The 20,241-nt window shown below is 42.3% G+C and overlaps 1 protein-coding gene across 4 annotated transcripts in view; it reads right to left on the bottom strand.

Annotated features, from left to right (window-relative positions):
* ARMC9 (armadillo repeat containing 9) overlaps positions 1-20,241 on the bottom strand; it is a 155,146-nt gene that overhangs the window by 115,933 nt on the left and 18,972 nt on the right. For all 4 annotated transcript variants that reach the window (XM_044241836.1, XM_044241837.1, XM_044241838.1 and 1 more), the window contains 3 exons: positions 14,379-14,471; positions 12,635-12,659; positions 4,563-4,720 (listed from right to left, as the gene is read on the bottom strand). In XM_044241836.1, the coding sequence (XP_044097771.1) occupies positions 4,563-4,720; positions 12,635-12,659; positions 14,379-14,471 (276 nt within the window). The remainder of the gene's footprint in view (positions 1-4,562; positions 4,721-12,634; positions 12,660-14,378; positions 14,472-20,241) is intronic.

Here is a 20,241-nt window from a genome sequence, read left to right as displayed (position 1 = left end):
AGGAATCTCAGGAGAATTCATTTGGCAACGTCTACCAAAATGTTAATGCCCATAACCTTTGACCTAACAATTCCACTCTTAGGATCTTACCTTACCTGTTTTCCAAGGTATACACTACATATAAGAATGTTCACTGCCACATTTTTTTATTCTTGTAAACAAAAAAATCTACATGCTTACCATCAGAGATCCGACGAGTTACAGTTCACCCTTACAATGACATAATATACAAGCCCAGAAAAGAACAAGGGTAATGTGGTCATGTGGAAAGATCTCTAAGATATACTGAAAGTAAAGCAGTATGTTTCAGAAGAATAACGGGTCACAGGATCCCAAGTGTATGTAGGCCGCAAGCACACACACACGCATGCATAGAAATGTTTGGAAAAAATATACAAGAAAATATCATCCTGAATACCAACATAGAAAGGACACTAAGAAACTGTGTATGTCGGGGGGTGGGGGTTGCTCTTTAATACAGCCGACTCAGACGTGTTCCAATCTGTTACCACAAACGTGTATTTTTTTATATTAAAAACAAGCCAGTTAAGAGTCTAGTCCCTGGCCCTACCGGTTTATCCCCTCTTTCCCTGTGAGGTGGCAGTCAGAGCTCACGTACCTGTCCCTGGGCAGCATGCCACGCCCAAGGCCACGTTGACTCTGGCTCTTCTGGTGACTGTTATTTAACAGGAGAGAAGGCAGAGGAAGGCATATGCTTTTCATTTTATATATTTCTGTATTGTCTGAACCTTCTAACCGTGTGCCCAGGTTTGTTACCAGAGGTTACAGAAGCCATGTTCGGTTTTTTTTCTGATACTTTTCTGTTTTAAAGAAAAGGCAACACGTGCTATTTTTAAAACCAGAAAAAAGCTAATTAATTTAAAAAGTCCAATTTTTAAGGTATATATTTCAAAAGCTCGTCGCTAACAATAGACATAGCAAAAATTCCTAAGCCTGGTCTCTCGGTGTCCCCAATTCGCCAATCCATCTTTCCTGCCTCCCCTGCCAGCACGTGGCCACGGTTCCAGCCGCACCAGGCCGTGTGGGCTAAGTTTTCATGGGAGCAAAGAGGCTTTCAGTCCAGAATACCGAAACATACTGAAAAGCTACTATGGTTTTAAAAAAAAAAAAAAAGCTTTACTAGCTTAGGAGTCAGATCAATGGAAAAAAATTAAAATCCCACTACATGATAAAGGTAGCCATTCAAATTAGTAAATTAAGACAGAAGTCAACAACAGTCTGGCTCAAATGGCTTTTGGTGAGGGAGGAGTACATTTCTTCCTTATATCATCTGTTAAAATAAATTCCATATGGATTAAAGATTTAAAGGTAAAATTAAAACAATCAAAACCAAATAAAACGACCATTAGAAAAAAAATTAAAGTGAACATTTATTTTGGCTCCCTTAAGTGGGAAAAATCTTCTTTTCACTTCAAAGCTTCAGAGCACTTTGAAAAGGCAGAGTGAACGAAGGGAAAACTTGATAAACTGATTTGACTATATAAACATGTAAATTTTATGAAACTAAGAAACACTACTTTAAAAACCAAAAAACAAACTATGGAAAATATTTACAAAAGATGAATTCTGAATGGCCTATGTCTTAACAGTGATGTCCAAAGCTGTATCCTGCTTTCCCCTAAAACCTGTTCCATCCAAGGCCTACCCTCTCAGCTGGTGGCGATGCCACTGTCCTCCCATAGCCGAGGCCAAAAACCTGGAGTCGTCCGTGCCCCTCCCCCAACCCCTGTCTAGGTCTAAGCCAGCATGAGACGCTGCTGGTTCTTTGTCCTCACATACCCAGCGGGGCACCTCTCCGGCTCTGCCTACTACCTCCTCCACCACCAGGTCTGCCCTGGTGACTGCAAGAGCCTCCTGCTGGTCCCTCTAGTTCCACTAACCTTCCAAGGAGCATTCTAGAGCAACGAGAGGGGATCCTTCCACAGCATGCCAGACCATACCGCCCCACTGCTCTGCTCCCCAGTTTACTCCGAGGAAAGGCCCTGTCCTTACTGTGGCCCTGGGACCTCCAACCTGCTTGTGCCACTCCTTCTCCCTTGCTGGGCTCCTCAGACAGGATAGGCACACTTCCACTTTGGGTCCTTTGCATCCTCTTCCTTTGGCCTAGAATTCTGGGGGGCATCCCAGAGGACGGCATACCTAATTCCCTCGCCTCTTCCAATGAAGCTCAAATCACGCTCACCCTGACTGCCTATTTAAAATTGCCCCCTGCCCACATACACACACATGCCCACCAACTCTGATCCCCTTCACCCAGGTCCTTTTCTTCCCCATGGCCACTGTCAAGTTCTAATTCCCCACGGCCACTGTCAAATTCTAACTCACAACGTCATTTATTATTTGCTTATTTATGTGTACTGTTTATTAGCTCTCGCCCCTACTGGAATGTATGCTCCCTGAGGTCAAGGATCCTTGTGTTGCTGCCCAATAGAGCCCACATGCCTAGAACAGGGAAGGCCTGGTGCATAGTAAACATGCAACAAATCTGTGTTCAATGAATGAAAGAAGCATATAAAAAATGTTCTAAGTCATGTGTAAAGAATATAATGTATATTTAAATCCTGACATACTATTTCTCATTGATCAAATCTGCAAACAAATACAGATGTTAATGCTAATAGCCAGGACTGGCAGGGGTATAAAGATAAGCACTGCCAAGGGGACTCAGATGAGAAGAACCTTCCTACCGGACCTGAGTATAGACTTCAACCAAGAAAACCAACTTTTAAAAAATGAAATAGAATAAACAAAATCTTAAAAAAACAACAAATGAAATAGGGGCACCAGGCTGGTTCAGTTGGTGGGGTGTGTGACTCCTGATCTCGGGGTTGTGGGCTTGAGCCCCAAGTTGGGTGTAGAGATTACTTACATAAATAAAACTTTAAAAATATAAATAAAATTTTAAAATTAAAAATGTCACAGAGGCTCATCCCCTCCCATTACATTTGTAATTTATGACAGTGAAAAGCTGGAAATGACTTAGATGTCCAAACACAGGAACAGACACTAGGGGAAGTATAACACTGCCTAATGATGGATTGAAGCCACTAATGGTGAGACTTGTAGAATAATGACGTCAAGAATGCACAATTCAGGGGTGCCTGGGTGGCTCAGTGGGTTGAGCCCCTGCCTTTGGCCCAGGTCATGATCTCAGGGTCCTGGGATCGAGCCCCACGTTGGGTTCTCTGCTCAGCGGGGAGCCTACTTCCTCCTCTCTCTCTGCCTGCCTCTCTGCCTACTTGTGATCTCTCTCTGTCAAGTAAATAAATAAAATCTTTTAAAAAAATGAATAAAAAAAAAGAATGCACGATTCAGCAGTAAGGAAAAAAGATTAGAAAACTTTGGGTGAACTAGGGTCCATTTCTGTAAAATACATGTATCCAAGCACTGAAAAAAAATATGGAATGTTAAGTGTTATTACTAAGTGACACAATTACAGGTAATTCAAATTTCATTTTTACAAAGTTCTCTACTTCTAAAATTTTCATAATACATATTATTTCATAATCATATTTTGAAGTCACTAAAAAAAACTTTTTTTAAGTAATCTCTATGCCAAACATGGGGTTCAAATTCACAACAAGATCAAGAGTCACATGCTCTATCAACTGGGCCAGCCAGGCACACCACTAAAAACAATTTTAATGCACAACCTTACATTTGTGACAAAATTATACACAACTCAATACATGCACATGAGTACCAAACTGGGAAAATCAGAATAAGGTCAACAGAACTGGATCAATGTCAGCATTCTGGTTGCACTACGGGACAACACTTACACAAAATGTCACTACTGACACTGAGCAGCTGTGCCAAGACTCTTTGCGTTATTTCTTAAAATTTCATGTGAACTTACAATTATTTGATTTTTAAAGAAAATATGTATTTCCACAAAGAAATTTTACTATACTTTCTAATTTTTTAGTAAGGGAAACACTAAAATCATTCCCATTAAAGTCAGGAATAAGACAAGGAGGCCCATGACCACATTATTCCACAATGTTGCACAGTCTTAGCCAGTAAGCAAAGAAAAAAAGAAAAGTCATTATAAATAAGGAAACAAAACAAAAATATCATTATTTGAAGAGGATATGACTGCCAACCTAGAATACAGGAGAATCAATCAAAAGAATCTATCAGATTAAAAGAGTTCAGAAGGGTAGCTGGATATCAAATCAATATGTGAAAATCTTTAACTTTCCTCTACACCAGTAGTATATTTCCCCCATTTTTATGCCACTCCGTATTACTTTTTTTCTGTTGCCAGACAATTTATGCTTTGTTAATGTAAAGAATAAGGCAGAGGAATAATGATGTGGTCGACAGCGTGTCAGGAAAAATGGATAAAATACTGCAAGCAGCACAATAACTGGTGTGGGATGTCGGTGTGGTCTCCTTTCTGCACTTGGCTTTGTGAGGCACAGGGGGCAAGTGTCACCGGCCGGGAGTGGCCAGGAATCCCATTATCAACAGAGTCCATGCTCTTAGCACTTCTTTAGCTCCTAACAGACACACGAGCAACTGGGGATCTTTCTTACCATCTTGCCACTGACTGTGGCCTCCAGAGAATCCACCAGCTCTGCTGTGACCCCAATGAGATTGTGGTAGTCCGCCTGGATCTTATTGTACCGCTTCAGGTACGTCATGGACCTCCGTTCAGCTTCTACCAGCTGCTGGTGGAGCTGCTGGGACACATCTAGGAAGACAATATATATTCAAACAAAACAACAGTACAAAAACCCCACAAAAATACAAAATAGTCATATTCTTCTCAAGGGAGTATCGTGTCTACTTTCAGAATATTTTGCTATCACAATGAACTTGACATTATTCGTGGTTAACGCTTTGCTGCTATTTCTCCATGTGTTTAATTACCAAGTGCTCTGTAACCACTGATTTTCAATTTCTTATCTCTGGTAGTTCAACTGACCCATCACTGGTTTCCTCACAATCTATTTCCTTGACTGAACTCCATGCAATTTCTTTTAGTTGTTCTATGAACAAGAAACAAACTCAGTGTTTCTTTCCATAATCAGCTCACAAACTGGATGAACCAGACCTGCGTCTTTTCCCTATTTTGCCCCGTGAGGTTGTCTGGGGGAGAGTAAGTATCTGCAGGACAGTTCTCCATTTTAAATAAAGGTTATGCTACTTGACTAATGCTGAGAAAGTGAGAATCCAGAATTAGGTAAGGTTCCAGGTGCTCACTCTGCCAGCTTGATAGAGCACAAACCGCCCCACTGGGCCTTAGAGCAGGCAGCTTTGGAAGGTGCTAGGGCTCTCTTCTTGGACTCCCCAGCAGGGGCAGCACTTGATGGCCATACCACCCAGGACACAGCTGGAATAGCAAATCTTCATCAGTGTCAACACTCCTTTGCCCTCTCTTACTTCCCTCTGTCCCAGAAAGCTAAGTTTGCATCAAAGGAAATGACGCTGCCCCCAGACCCAAGTTTAACTACCTCTTGTCCCAATCCAGGAACCGTGTAATACTTAAAAGTCATTGTTTTAGAACACATTTCATCCATACAGAGAGATTTTAAAATCATAAAGGCCTGGGCTCAAGCCCCTTCTCTACCACTTTCTTGCTGGATACCTTGGGCAAGACGCTTAACTTCTGTGATACTCGTTTCTTTTTTTTTTTTTTTTTTTAAGATTTTATTTATTTATTTGATAGACAGATAGCACAAGTAGGCAGAGCAGCAGGCAGAGGGAGAGGGAGAAGCAGGCTCAAGCTGAGCAGGGAGCCCGATGTGGGGCTCGATCCCAGGGCACTGGGATCATGACCTGAACTGAAGGCAAACATTTAACCAACTGAGCCGCCCAGGTGCCCTTCTTCTTTTTTTTTTTTTTAGAGAGACAGAAAGGATACACACACATGTGCACATGCAAGGGGGAAGTGAAGCAGAGGGAGCAAGAGAATCTTAAGCGGGCTCCATGCCCAACAAGGGGCTCAATCTCATGACCCTGAGACCATCACCTGAGCTGAAATCAAGATTCAGACACTTAACCAACCCAGCCGCGCAGGCATCCCTGATTCTCATACCTTAACCTATGAAATGGTGATGATAGTAATGACCTTGAAGAGTTATTGTAGGATTGTACAGCACAGGGAATACAGTCAATAATATTGTAATAACACTGTATGGTGACAGATGGGGACAACACCTATCCAGGTGAACACCGAGTATTGTACACCTGAAACTAATACAACGCAGTATTAATGTAAGAAACAATGTATTCAATTTTTTTAAAAGCACACATACAAAACCAAATCATTGGGAGGATTAAATGGACAGATACATCCAAGTGCCTAGTTCACCAATGGCCCATGGGAGGTAGTCAATAAGTGGTAGCAATTACTATTATTTCCTCTATGCGAAGGGCCCAAGATCTTCTAAATGTATTTCTATGCAAGAAGAGAACTTGAAAAAACCAGAAGTTACACTGGAGAACAGCAGGACACAATGTTTGAAATATGTCAGAATCATCCAAAAATAAAGATGATCAAGCTTCACTTCCAGAGATTCTGATTTTGTGGGTATGGGCTGGGAGCTGAGAAACGACAGTGTCAACAAGTCCCCATGTGGCTCAGACACAAACCACACGTTTGAGAACGGCCATCCTAACTCGTCTATTCCTCTTACTGTTCTAAAGAGCCATCAAGATCGTGCACAAACTATATTTCAAACACTTTATTTCATGATTATGTGTAGAAGTAAAGTATCTTAACTATTAAAACCCAAAATATCACATAATAATGAACTAATATTATTATTGCTTAGCATCCTTCAAATCTCAGTATTGAAAGATAACTTTAAAAACTCTTCCAGCATGATTTTACATCCAGTATTCAATCTTTGGAGAACATCTCTGGAAATCATTTATCAAGTTTTTACTTAAATATTATTAGAGAGAAGGAGTCACTATCATCTTCCTATGCTAAATACTTTTAAGGATTTTTAAATGTACAAAATTCTCAATTACGTAAACTAGAACTTCCGACAATGAAAATTCTACAGGTTGGTTCATAATTCCATTAGTAATGACAATTAGAGAGCATCCATGCGAACTTTCTCAATGCGTACCAAGTGGCAGATGATGAATGAAGTACCAAAACCCATGAACTGTGACAAATGACCTCACAAATCATCAATTTTTATATTGATGATAAATTTTATATTGTCACCAAAGTCGTCCTCTTGAAAGGAGACTGTAGAAAGGAACACTCCTCCTTGGAAACTTGGAAACTCAAAGACTCACTGTGCCATTAGCTAAATGGCACTTTTACTGTGGCACTTCTGCCTTGGGATCCCAGAATTGGAATTTATGACAATTCCAAAGAATGGTACATCCGAGGGTAGAGAGACCTAACTGCCAGCAGCCATAGGAAGGAGAGAAGTGGGCAGCTGGGCTGAAATAGTTGTGACCAGTCAGCAGAAGAGCCTGCTGACCATGCAGACACCTTAGCCGCCTGCAAACAGGACATGACTGTTAGTGGAAGCTACTGGGGTCACAGCTCTAACTAAGATCTCAACTTTATTTCTGAGCATTAAAAAGAACTTTGACTCTTTTTTCCTTTTCAAAAATTTTATGAGACAAGGACATCTGAGCCAAGATGGCTTGTCACGCAAGAGCTTAAGTTTTAGTGGAGAGGAGTCATTATAAATTCCGTGTTATATTAATGAAACTGTCTTAGTCATGCCAGTGACATTTATTGGGACTCTTCGTATTTCAAAACTGACATAATTTGTACCAAAATCCAAAGAACTACATCTCAAGTTTTAAACAATGAGATGTATATATACAATTAAAAGAAAGTGGGTTAAGGTCACAGAAAGGTTCTGGATCATTCCAGCGTGCGCTGAAACAGTAACAAAAGTGATGGAGATCTCCCCTGTGGCCAAGCCTCAAGCTTTCTCTTAACATTTCCATTTTAAGTAGATGAGATTTAATTTCAGAGATCCCTTTGTTGCTCAAGACAAAATGATACGTTTTTTTTTTTTTTTAAAGATTTTTTATTTATTTATTTGAGAGAGAGAGACAGTGAGAGAGAGCATGAGCGAGGAGAAGGTCAGAGAGCGAAGCAGACTTCCCATGGAGCTGGGAGCCCGATGTGGGACTCGATCCCGGGACTCCAGGATCACGCCCTGAGCCGAAGGCAGTCGTCCAACCAACTGAGCCACCCAGGCGTCCCAAAATGATACGTTTTAAAATATGGAACTCTTTTTCCAATATCTAAAAATCTATAATCAATCACTCTAACTTTACAATACAATATACTTTCTTCCTAGTATTCAGATATAAATCAGCCCTTTGCTATTCTGCTAATCCATAAGTGCTGGATTAAGAAAGTTATGATGTATAACCATGAATATAAGTCATCATTTTAAAAATACCATTTAGGGCTCTATACTCTAGAAAAATGGTCAGCTGATCATTTTCTGAAGGGATCAAATCAATTAATGGCAAAAATGCTAAAAGATACTATTCCTCTACCTTTTTTTAGATGGCCAGGTAAAATAATAACACAATATGCTGTATTTCCAACCTGAATTTTTCTTCTAACTCCATTTTTTAAAAAAATATTTATTTATTTATTTATTTGACAGAGAGAGATCACAAATAGGCAGAGAGGCAGGCAGAGAGAGAGAGAGGAGGAAGCAGGCTCCCCGCCAAGCAGAGAGCCCGATGCGGGGCTCGATCCCAGGACCCTGAGATCATGACCTGAGCCGAAGGCAGCGGCTTAACCCACTGAGCCACCCAGGCGCCCCTCTTCTAACTCCATTTTAAAATGTAATTCCTTTTGAAAGAATTTTCCACTCCAAGCACTTTTCTAGCCTCTTTCAACGCTTATGGAAATCAGCTTGTCCATGAACCCTTCCTATCAAGATACACAGAATAATGACTTGCCCAACCATTCAATGTAAAAACAACACCCAAGTCCACAATTAAATTAAACTGGTGGCATGTCTGGGCTTTGTGACCACTGCAGCCATAAGTGTGGGAGGAGGGGACAAAGTGCAGACACAGGCCAACCTGGAGCCCCTGAAACCAGTGCCCAAGGGGGCTAACATTTGGTCTCCATAGCAACACCAAATTGCGGGTCTCATTCAGCCACAGACACATGCTGTGTCTGCCAGTCTCAATTCCACACACATTCTGCTTGGCTTCCTCAGCAAACTCAATTAAAATCAAACCAAAAGAAGGCTCAAACACCTTGGTCTCCTTGCTGAAATCCAAAGGAAAGATCTATAGAAAAACACAGGCTCGTGCCCTCACAGATTTATTTTATCTATGAAATTGGGCCACTTCTCAGTGGTTCCTATCTGGCTAGCCTCCGAAACCGCAGGGTATGCTGGGGCTCAGGAATCCAGGAGGCTTTCCACCACCTTTCCCTCCACCAGCACCTAGGAGCTCAAAGACAGAATCTGAACATGGACCAAACAGATTCAATCAAGAACTAAGGCAATTTTCTGAAACTCAAAGGACGCAGGTAGGGCAGTGGTTTTTAGTGATTGCCACGTCTTTGACACTCCTTTCTGTCCAGAGGCGGAAGGCCATTTTCCTTCCCCTATATGCAGGCTGGCCTTGGGAATTGCTTCTTTTTTTTTTTTTTAATATTTTATTTTATTTATTTGACAGACAAAGATCACAAGTAGACAGAAAGAGAGAAGGAAGCAGGCTCCCTGCTGAGCTGAGAGCCGGATGCGGGGCTCGATACTAGGACCCTGGGATCATGACCTGAGCTGAAGGCAGAGGCTTTAACCCACTGAGCCACTCAGGTACCCCAGGAATTTCTTCTAATGAGGAGAATACAGCACAGATGACACTGAGTTCCTTGAAAGGCTGGTTTAGAAAAGATGACATGGCTTCCACTGGCTCTGTCTGGGGACATTCGCCCTTGGAGCTCAGCCACCATGCCACGAGGAAGCCCAGGCCACACAGATGTTCCAGACAAGGGCCTCAGACTTGCACGCGTGGGTGAGGAAGCCTTGAAGATGGCTCCGCCAGGCTCCGTCTGCATCCACGAGACATGGAGGGAGAAGTGCCTGAGCACACGACTTCCATACCACACAAGATGATGATGATGATGATGATATAAATGGACATTGTTGTTTTAAAGCCACGAAGCCTAAGGCGGTGCACTAGCTTGTAACAGAAACAGAAACAGTGGGGCGAAGGCGCATTTCCTGGAGTCACAGGGCAGGACCCAAAGGCCCAGCTCAGTGTATGAATTCCCACTGCTCTAGGGGCGCCTGGGTGGCTCCTATGGCTAAGTGATGACTCTTGGTTTCGCCTCAGTTCATGACCTTGGGGTCCTGGGACTGAACCCCGCACTGGGCTCTATGCTCAGCACGGTGTCTGCTTGAGGATGGGAAAGGGTGTATGATGTGTTTCACACCTTTGGTAAATTCTGGTGGCGTAATCCTCAGTCCCTCTCCCTCTGCCCCTGCCCCCACTCACATTCTCTTTCCATCTCTAAAAATGGATAAATAAATTGTTTTAAAAAAAAATTCCCACTGTTGCTAATATGAGAAAACTGGCAAGGGACCCATGCCAGCCAAGACCCGGGAACTGTACTAACCCCTCAGGGAGCAAGCCTGAGGAGCTGAGGAAATCTGCTGGGACTCATCCTCAGGCACAACTACCCTGGGGGCAGAGCAGCCACAGTGAGCCCCAAGGCTACGGGACTGCTGACCCCTGGAGCATTCCATGTTGACCCCACAAGGCCACATCTGTGGCCCAGCTCCTCTGTGCTCAGGCACGGACCGATGCTCCCCTGTGAAGGATCAGTGGGTCCTGTCCCTCTAAGCTACGGGGGGCAGGAGGGTGGCAGAACCGCTGGGGACATGCACTGCCACACAAGGCAGAAACAGGCATTCAGACTTCCTGCATCTAAAGCTACTGCCTCCCTCCTTGTGTGTCAAATGTAAAACGTTCCTCTGTCAACTCCCTGGAAAGCAAAGAGGTAAATAATTTACCAATGTTTCCATTTTTTTTTTTTTTTTTATAAAACTTTAACTCTCTAGGGGCGCCTGGGTGGCTCAGTGGGTTAAGCCGCTGCCTTCAGCTTGGGTCATGATCTCAGGGTTCTGGGATCGAGTCCCACATCGGGCTCTCTGCTCAGCAGGGAGCCTGCTTCTCTCTCTCTCTCTCTCTGCCTGCCTCTCCATCTACTTGTGATTTCTCTCTGACAAATAAATAAATAAAATCTTTAAAAAAAAAAAAAACTTTAACTTTCTAAAAAAACAAACAAACAAACAAAAACACGGAGAAACAATGGCAGGAAGTTTTGCAATCCCCTCTAACATTACCCTGCCTTGGGAAGGGCCAATGTGCTATTTCACGTGGTAAAACTCCACCTGCTGGGCACTGACACCAGAACTTAGGCATGAAACACTTCACGCACCCTTTCCAACATTACAGCAGTTTCTTTTTTTTTTTTTTAAAGATTTTATTTGTTTATTCGACAGACAGAGATCACAAGCAGGCATAGAGGCAGGCAGAGAGAGAGAGAGAGGGAAGCAGGCTCCCTGCTGAGCAGAGAGCCCGATGCGGGACTCGATCCCAGGACCCTGAGATCATGACCTGAGCCGAAGGCAGCGGCTTAACCCACTGAGCCACCCAGGCGCCCTCAGCAGTTTCTTAATGTAGCATCAAAGCCAAAGCTCAGGCAAAGAGCCACAATGTGGTCACTATTTGTTTTGTTGTTGTTGTTGTTGTTTTTACAAACCCTTGTGTCAAGGGCTGACCAGCTACTGACTTCATATTACCTAACATTTTCTCACCTTACTGAAAAATGAACAGTTCTGGTATTTAAATTAAAATAAATAAATAAATAAAAGCTAATAATGGAAAACCACCATTTTATGCTAAAAACTTAATGTTGGAATTCCTACTTTGAATGCAAAAAATGGAAATGCTTCTAAGATGGTGCTCCATATTGCTACAGAAGTAAGACCCCACATACTAGTTCAAGGTAAGAGTGAAGATACTAAAATGATTCCTTCCTGCCCCCCACCCCGACTGCACAGTATCTTCTGGCTGTGCTACTGCAGTTCTGTCTCTTGGGGCAGGGCCTGGATTCCCTTCATCTCTCCGCATCTGGGTTACCTGATCCACCAGTCCTCCTGCAGAGGGGGCCTCAAGGAACCTCAGATAAACTTGATTGCAAAGCACTTCATAAATATTTAGACTTTTCATAATTAAAAAAATAATTTAGACTTTTAAAGCCTTTGTTCACCAAGTTCACACATTTTCTCCATCTCTGTTCCTATCTCACTACTCAAAAATGAGTCAAAACTTTTGAGTTGGCAAAACTGTTCTTTAAAAATGTTAATCTAGGGGTGCTTGGGTGGCTCAGTCTAGTAAACGACCGACTGTTGGTTTTAGCCCAGGTTGTGATCTGTGTCATAAGATGGAGCCCCACACTGGGCTCTGTGCTTAGCTTGGAATTTGCTTGGGGCTCTCTCTTCCTCTCCTTCTGCCCCTTCCCCTGCTCGCTTGCTTGCGCGTGCGCGCGCTCTCTCTCCTCCCAAAATAAGTAAATAAATAGATCTTTTAAAAAATAAAAATTAAACAATAAAAAATGTTAATCTAGATGATTTACCTTTGTTACTTTGTCCATTCTCCTTCTGGGATGAGAAAAAAGTTGAGGAAAACAGGCATTGAGGATAAAGTCCTCAGGATCTCTCACACTGTGTGGCCAGTCTAAGAAAGAGCCTTACCAAAGGTATAAGGGAGAATTCTCAGGACAGGGAAGGCCGATTCCTAATGTAGCTGTAAGGAGCTGAGACAGTTACAGACTTCTCTGTACTTGGATACCTCACTCTCAAGTGACTCCTCTCCTCTCCAGCTCAATTCCTACTGTGTGCGTGCAAGTCTTGCGCTGTTTCAACAGCCCCCTAGGCAGCCTCCCTGCCCCCTTCCAAAGACCGTCCCCACTGCTACCGAACATTCTACTAAAAATGCAAACTGAACTTATACCCTTCAACTCTGTCACTTCCATTTTAGAGCTCTACCCTAAGAAAACTGAGATCGGGATGACAACAGCAAAACACTGTAGCTGAGATCACACTCTGGAGCCAGAATGCCTGAATTTCAATCTCAGCTCCCACACATCGGGCCACATGACTGAAGACAAAATACTTAACTTGTTTGGTTTGGGGTTTCTTAATTTTTTTTAGTAACAGCTTTACTCAGATATAATTCACATATAACTCACTCATTTCAAGTATGTATTTCATTGGTTTTCAGTATATTCATAGAGTGGTGCAACCATACTACAATCAATTCTAGAACATTCTTATCAAGCCCCCCCCCCAAAAAACTGTACTCATTAGGAGTCATCCCCATTTCCCCTACCCTCCCTGGCCTTGGGCAATTGCTATCTACTGTCTCTGGTGATTTGCCTCTTCTAGACCTTTCATATACACGGAATCATATAATATGCAGCCTCTCATGTCTGGCTTCCTTCCCTCAGCACGATGTTTTCAAAGTTCAAACACACACTGTAGCATCTGTCTGTCAGGACTTCATTCCTTTACACATCTGAGTGATATTCCATTATACGGGTATGCTGCATCTTAGCTATCGATTCACCCCTTGAGAGACATTTGGGTTGTTTTCGCTTTCTGGCTCTTTTGAATAATGCTGCTGTGAACATTCGTGTACACGTTTTCATGTGGACATAGGTTTTCAGTTCCCTTGGGTATAAAGCTATGAGAGGAAATGCTGGGTCATATGGTAACTCTTTATTTCAACTTTTGAGGAAACAGTCTATTTTTGAAGAGTATTTAATGATATGGAGAAATGTTCTCTTCATTTGATAAAAGTATTTAAAAACACACACGTACAAATATCTGTGTTTATGTAAACATTACATATTTTTGGGTGTATGTACATATACAAATGCATTTCTGTGCTTTCTAAATTTTCTATGAGGAATATGATCAATTTTATAATCAGGAGTAAAAAGGAGTGATTTTTTTTTCACATGTAAATATGAGCATGATATTCTTCTACTAAAAGGCTTCAAAGGCTTCTCTTGCCTTACGAGACCTCACACAAAGCTTTGGGCCTGGGGCCCTCCCTAGTCTCTGATTTTCTATTCTTCAGGTCCAGCAATACTGAATTCCCAAATATACCGTCCTTCTCAGTCCTTTCGCATGAGCTATTTCCTCTACCTGGAATTCTCTTCATGGGCCTTGACACACTCTCCCATGAGTGCCTCATTCACCTCGAAAATACAATACGAAAGCCAATACTAACAGTTAAATCCCCATCTCAGTGGTGCCTAAGCCAGTGCGCCCCTCCCGCACCACAAGGGGTCTCCATCGGCTTGGAAAGGATACGTATAATGTTAAAAGCTTCGGCGTGTTACTGGCCTTAAAAATTAAAGCCAGAAACTTTTCCAACTTCAACTTTAATTCTGGAGTCCAAGAATCCTGAAATAAAAAAAGAAAAATGATAAAAGCCGTAGATCATTAAGTGCCAAGAGCACTGGCAAATTGCGGCCTTTGGTTTAAATAACCCCATCCAACAGTTGCTGAAATCAAAAGCTCAATGCCTTGCCGATGGTGCGATGCTGTGAAAACTAGGTTTTTGGACATCTGACCAATTCATTTATAAAAGATTCAAACACCCACAGCAGGAGGAAAGAATGGAGTTCTTTCATAAACAAGGAAAAAAGAGCCCTGTACGTGATTTGAATATTTCATGTGATTTAAACGCAAGCATGACAAATAAGCTTATTAGGTGGAAGGCCAAACAGAATTCAGAATCGTGGAAGCACACACGGTGCTGGCAGGCACACACGGTTATCATTCAGTTCCTGAGAGTTTCCCAAACAGAAAGACTCATTTCCATAAACCACATCTATTTCTTCTTCTTTTTTTTAAGATTTTATTTATTGGACATAGAAAGAGACAGCAAGAGAGGAAACACAAGCAGGGGGAGTGGGAGGAGAAGCAGGCTTCCCGCTGAGCAGAGAGCCCAATGTGGGGCTCCTTCCCAGGACCCTGGGATCATGACCTGAGCTGAAGGCAGATGCCTAACGAATGAGCCACCCAGACGCCCCACCATGAACTTCATCTAGGTAAGAAGAAAAAAAAAAAAAAAAAAAGACAGAAGCTGTTATCTGCCTCAAATAAACCATCATGTCAATATTTATGATATACTTTCAGTTTGATTTGTCTTTTAATAATAATTACTTATCTCAAGTAATGTTCATTGAGAAGGAAAAAATAATGACTTAACTAGTAAAAGAAAAAGTGTTACAAGCAATTATCTTTCTCAGGACAATTTTCTTTACAGTCTTTATATAAAAAATATCTACACCCAAACCAAGAAGTTCCACAAAAAAGAAGGAAGATCTCTAAAAATTCCTTGATACTTACCTCTTAGGCCCTGACCCCTGCCCCAGACCCCAGTCCTTCCCCGCTTCCCCTCCCCAGCTCTGTGCCCTTATCCATGCCCTCACAACACCTGTTCTACCCAGGGCATCATCTGGCTTTTTGAAAAAATACTCTCATTTTTTTTTTTTTTAAGATTTTATTTATTTGACAGACAGAGACCACAAGTAGGCAGAGAGGCAGGCAGATAGAGGGGGAAGCAGTCTCCCTGCTGAGCAGAGAGCCTGATATGGGGCTCAATCCCAGGACCTTGGGATCATGACCTGAGTCGAAGGCAGAGGCTTTAACCCACTGAACCACCCAGGCGCCCCAATACTCTCATATTTTAAAAAGATTGTGTAATTCCCTGATGTGGCATGATAGCTTTAGTTACAATGTGTGTGTGTTACGGGTTGAATTGTGTCCCCTAAAAAGATATGCTGAAGTCCTAGCCCCCTCTGAACATGATGTCATTGGAACAGGGCTGTTGTAGATGTAATTACTTAAGATGAGGTCATGCTGGAGTAGGGTGGGCCCTTAATGCAACAAGACTGGTGTCCTTCCGAGAAGGAAAATTTAGACACAGACACAGAGAGAAGGTGGGCCCATAAAGACGGGACTGGAGTTAAGCTGCCACAAGCCAAGGGACATTTGAGGCTACCAGAAGTCATGAGAGGCAAGGAAGGATCCTCCCCTAGAGGCTTCACAGGGAGCACGGCCCTGTCAACACCTTGATTTCAGACCTCCAGCCTCATGAACTGGGAGATAGTAAGATTCTGTTGTTTAAGGTACCTGGTCTGTGGCCTTTGGTTCCAGCAGCTCTGGGAGACTAGTACAGCACGCTACCAATCAAGGCTTCTGCACTCAACCATGTAAAAGAGAATTGCAGGGAAGGACTACTATGTTGGCTAACAGAAATGAAGATGTCTTAAAAAAAAAAAACAAACAAGACAAAATATTTGGGACATGTAGACTTTCAGTTAAATTGCTCTGTTGCTGATTGCCATGTTGTATAACCAACAAGCATATATTTTCAATTTAACTGTTTACCTCATGACGCTCTGCTAATGACAAGGAGAAGACTGGGATAATATCTCTCTGGGCAATGAATCCCCCCCTTTTTTTTTCTTGACTGCTCTTATTTTTCTGTGCTTTCAGCCTTGAGAACAAGAACATTTCCCAAGTCTGCTAGGCACCTGACTGCCCAGCTCCCATGGTGCGGGGGAAGCACTGGGCCGGTTCTCCACACTGCCTGCATTAAGTCACTCCTGCTCTTCACATCATAGTCTTTCCACTTGTAGAATGTAGACTTTACACTAGATGAGTGATTGTCTGACTTGTTTTCCAACAGCAAAATGCTTCTGATCATTCAAAATCTTGCCCAGAACCCTAATATATGAAATAAATAAAAGCATGGTATTCTTGTGGAAAGGAGGCGACAGCTCCATGCTTGCCTCTCTTGGCCTACCCACTGCCTCTCTCTCTCTCACAGAGCCCACAAGAATTCCTTCCATTTCTTTCCATTTTCTAATTAAGTTTGACTTGGTCCCTGGCACCTAAGTGCCCAAAAGTTTTTCTGGAAGTGATCAATACCTAAATATGTCTTCAAAGAGATGCTCACTGACAAATAATTTGTTGAAAAGAGCTCATTTCAATCTCTACAAAGGAATTTCCTTTCGTGACCTCTCAGCAGAAAAGATAACCTAAAAAAGCAAGGAAAACAACTAAAAAAGCTGGATAAGTTAACCATATTTTAAAATCCATCCGCAAGTGGCAAGAAAGGAAAGGCAGAGGCTAAAAATGACAGTTTTCACTCTAAGGATAACTCAGAGTCTAGAAGACTTTACACCTCAGTTCTAAGAGCAGTCATGGTACAGAAGACAGTAGACACTAGGATCCACTCATAGTAAGCAATCTAATAGGAGACCCTGGCATAAAACTGGGATCCCAGGGCATCTGGGTGGCTCAGTTGGTTAACTAAGGTCATGATCCCAGAGTCCTGGGATCAAGTCTTATATCGCGCTCCCTGCTTAGCAGGGAGTCTGCTTCTCCCTCTGCCCTTCCCCATTTCGTGCACTCACTCTCTATATCATCAGGAAAAAGTCTATACCATCAGGAAAAAGTCAAGGACAAGCCAATTTACTGCCTAGAAGGCTATAGCCAGGAAATCTACCTGTCTTGACCTTGACATTAGGTAGAAGAGGGGAAAAAAACCTCATTTGAAACTTCATAACCACACACACACACACACACACACACACACACAAATTGCAGCCTAAACTGAAATTATCTATGTGGTTCCCAAAGCCTTGAGCAAAGAAATTCAATTTAAAATGATCCTGAGTTGGCAATGCCTTAGATGACTGAGAGATGCAAATGCAGATCTTCTCTGAAAGAACCAAATTCCACTCAGGCCTCAAAAAATTCCCACAAGTCCCAAGTAAAATAAACTCATTGTCAAAACTCAAAATAACTTTTTTTCCCCCAAAAAAGAGATATAAGGCACAGTGGATGAGAACCAGCAGATATTAAACTCAGCAGGAACAAATCTACAAAGGCTGCTGATGTATAATATGGTAAAAAAATAAAAAGAAAGGCTTGAAAATATGAGCAAAGAATAAGACACTATAAAAAATGACCCAGGGGCACCTGGATGGCTCAGTGGGTTAAAGCCTCTGCCTTCGGCTCAGATCATGATCCCAGGGTTCTGGGATTGAGCCCCACATCAGGCTCTCTGCTCAAGGGGGAACCTGCTTCCCCCTCTCTGCCTGCCTCTCTGCCTATTTGTGATCTCTCCCTCTGTCAAATAAAGAAATAAAATCTTTAAAAATAAAATGACCCAATAAACATGAATTAAGAAACAAAAAGAACTTCCATTAGTGAAAGTTAGTAACTGAAATTACAAATTCTAAGAAGAGATTAAAGAACAAATTAGACTGTCTGAAGACAGGTGTGAATAAATCACCCAGAACACAGTCCACCCAGAACACAGAGATCGCAAGATGGAAAATACAAGATTTTAAAAGACAAGGAGGGCACAACACTGGGAACATCCTTGACTCTGCTAACCCATGCATTCCACAATGGTTGAGATGGTAAATTTTATTTTTGTGTATTTTACCACAAATTTTTTAAATGAAAAAAGAAAAAAGGGACAGAAGAAGCAAGTCTAATGCAGATTTAATCAGATATGTAGATTAAATATAGATTTAATCAGACATCCAATAAAAATAATAAAGAGGAGAGGCAATATATGAAGAGGAAACAGAATTTTCCAGAGCTGTTGAAAGACACAAAACGTCACATCCAGAAAGCTCAGCAAATCCCAAGTGAAAACAGAAATCTACCCCTAGACATGCCATAGTAAAATTACACAACCTCAAAGGTCAGAGAAACAAGACAGATTACCTACATGGGAAGAGCAATTAGAATGATGGCCAACCTCCAACAGCAACAACGGAAGGGAAGTGATAACATCACCTTCAACGTCATAAAAGAAAATAGCTGTCTGGGGCGCCTGGGTGGTTCAGTGGGTTGGGCATCCAACTCTTGGTTTCAGCTGAGGTTATGATCTCAGGGTTGTGAGATCCAGCCCACACTGGGCTCTGAGCTCAGCATGGAGTTTGCTTGAGATTCTCTCCCACTCCCTCTTCCCTCTGCCCCTCCCCACCCCATGCATGCTCACTCGAGCTCTCTCTCAAAATCAATAAATAAATATTTTAAAAGCAGAAAGAAAGGGCGCCTGGGTGGCTCAGTGGGTTAAGCCTCTGCCTTCGGCTCAAGTCATGATTTTAGGGTCCTGGGATCGAGTCCCACATCGGGCTCTCTGCTCAGCAGGGGGCCTGTTCCCCACCCCCCCTGCCTGCCTCTCTGCCTGCTTGTGATCTCTGTCAAATAAATAAATAAAATCTTTTTTAAAAAATTAAAGAAGAAAGAAAGAAAGAAAATAGCTGTAAACCTACATTCTGGACCCTGTCTGAGAAAGCAACAGAGACATTTCAGACAAGCGAGAACAGGAAGAAGGATCTCCAGCTAAAGGGACGTACGTAAGGCAGAGAAGATTATTACACATGGAAGGTCCTTAATGTAAGATGGAACAGTAAGCACAACTATGGATAAATAGAAGGGTAAATCCATACACACTCAGATCGCATAAAGTAGTAGGATTCTGTAGCGTGTGGGGTTAAAGTATGAGTGTTAACACTTGACAATAACAACATGTGAGCTGGGAAGGGGATGAAGGAGGCAAATGCATTCTAAGGTCCTTGTAACGCTCAGGAAGAGGAGGAAGATATGAGCTTTAGATTTTATGTTTACATACTCAAAGAACTACTGAAAGAACGTATGTAGAGAGTAGCAAAAGGGGAAAAAAAGGGGGATAAAATAAGCCCCCATGAGGGTGAACTCTGCAGGCCAGCCCTGTGGCTGTGCCATCATCTTCATAAACAGAAGTCTTCATGGTGAGAAAGCCCAATATTTCTTTTCAAGTTTTACCCCCTTCCTTAAACACTCTATATTTTCAGCCTTCTCAGAGAGGAAAGGTTCAAAACTAAATTTGAATGGACAAAGAAAACCAAGCACAGACTTCAACATCGGCTACTCTAAGCCAACCCTGCTTTGATGAAGTCAGTTAGCTCGCTGGCCTTCAGTTTTGGGGCTACTTTTCAGGAAAGCTGACAGGTGTCTGACTACAGGATAACAGAACAGGAGACAGAGATATGCCAGGTCTGGAAAGAAAGGAGCTTCATCCATTGTCCCGTGTCCCATGAGCACTCTCCAGAGAGATGCTCAGAGACAGTGTGAGATCTTGCTTTAGAAGAAGCAA

Source organism: Neovison vison, chromosome 3 (genome assembly GCF_020171115.1).
Source record: "Neovison vison isolate M4711 chromosome 3, ASM_NN_V1, whole genome shotgun sequence".
NCBI classification, from domain to species: Eukaryota; Metazoa; Chordata; class Mammalia; order Carnivora; family Mustelidae; genus Neogale; species Neogale vison.
The sequence above is the reverse complement of the archived record's forward strand: the minus strand, read 5'-3'. Positions and strand labels throughout refer to the sequence as shown.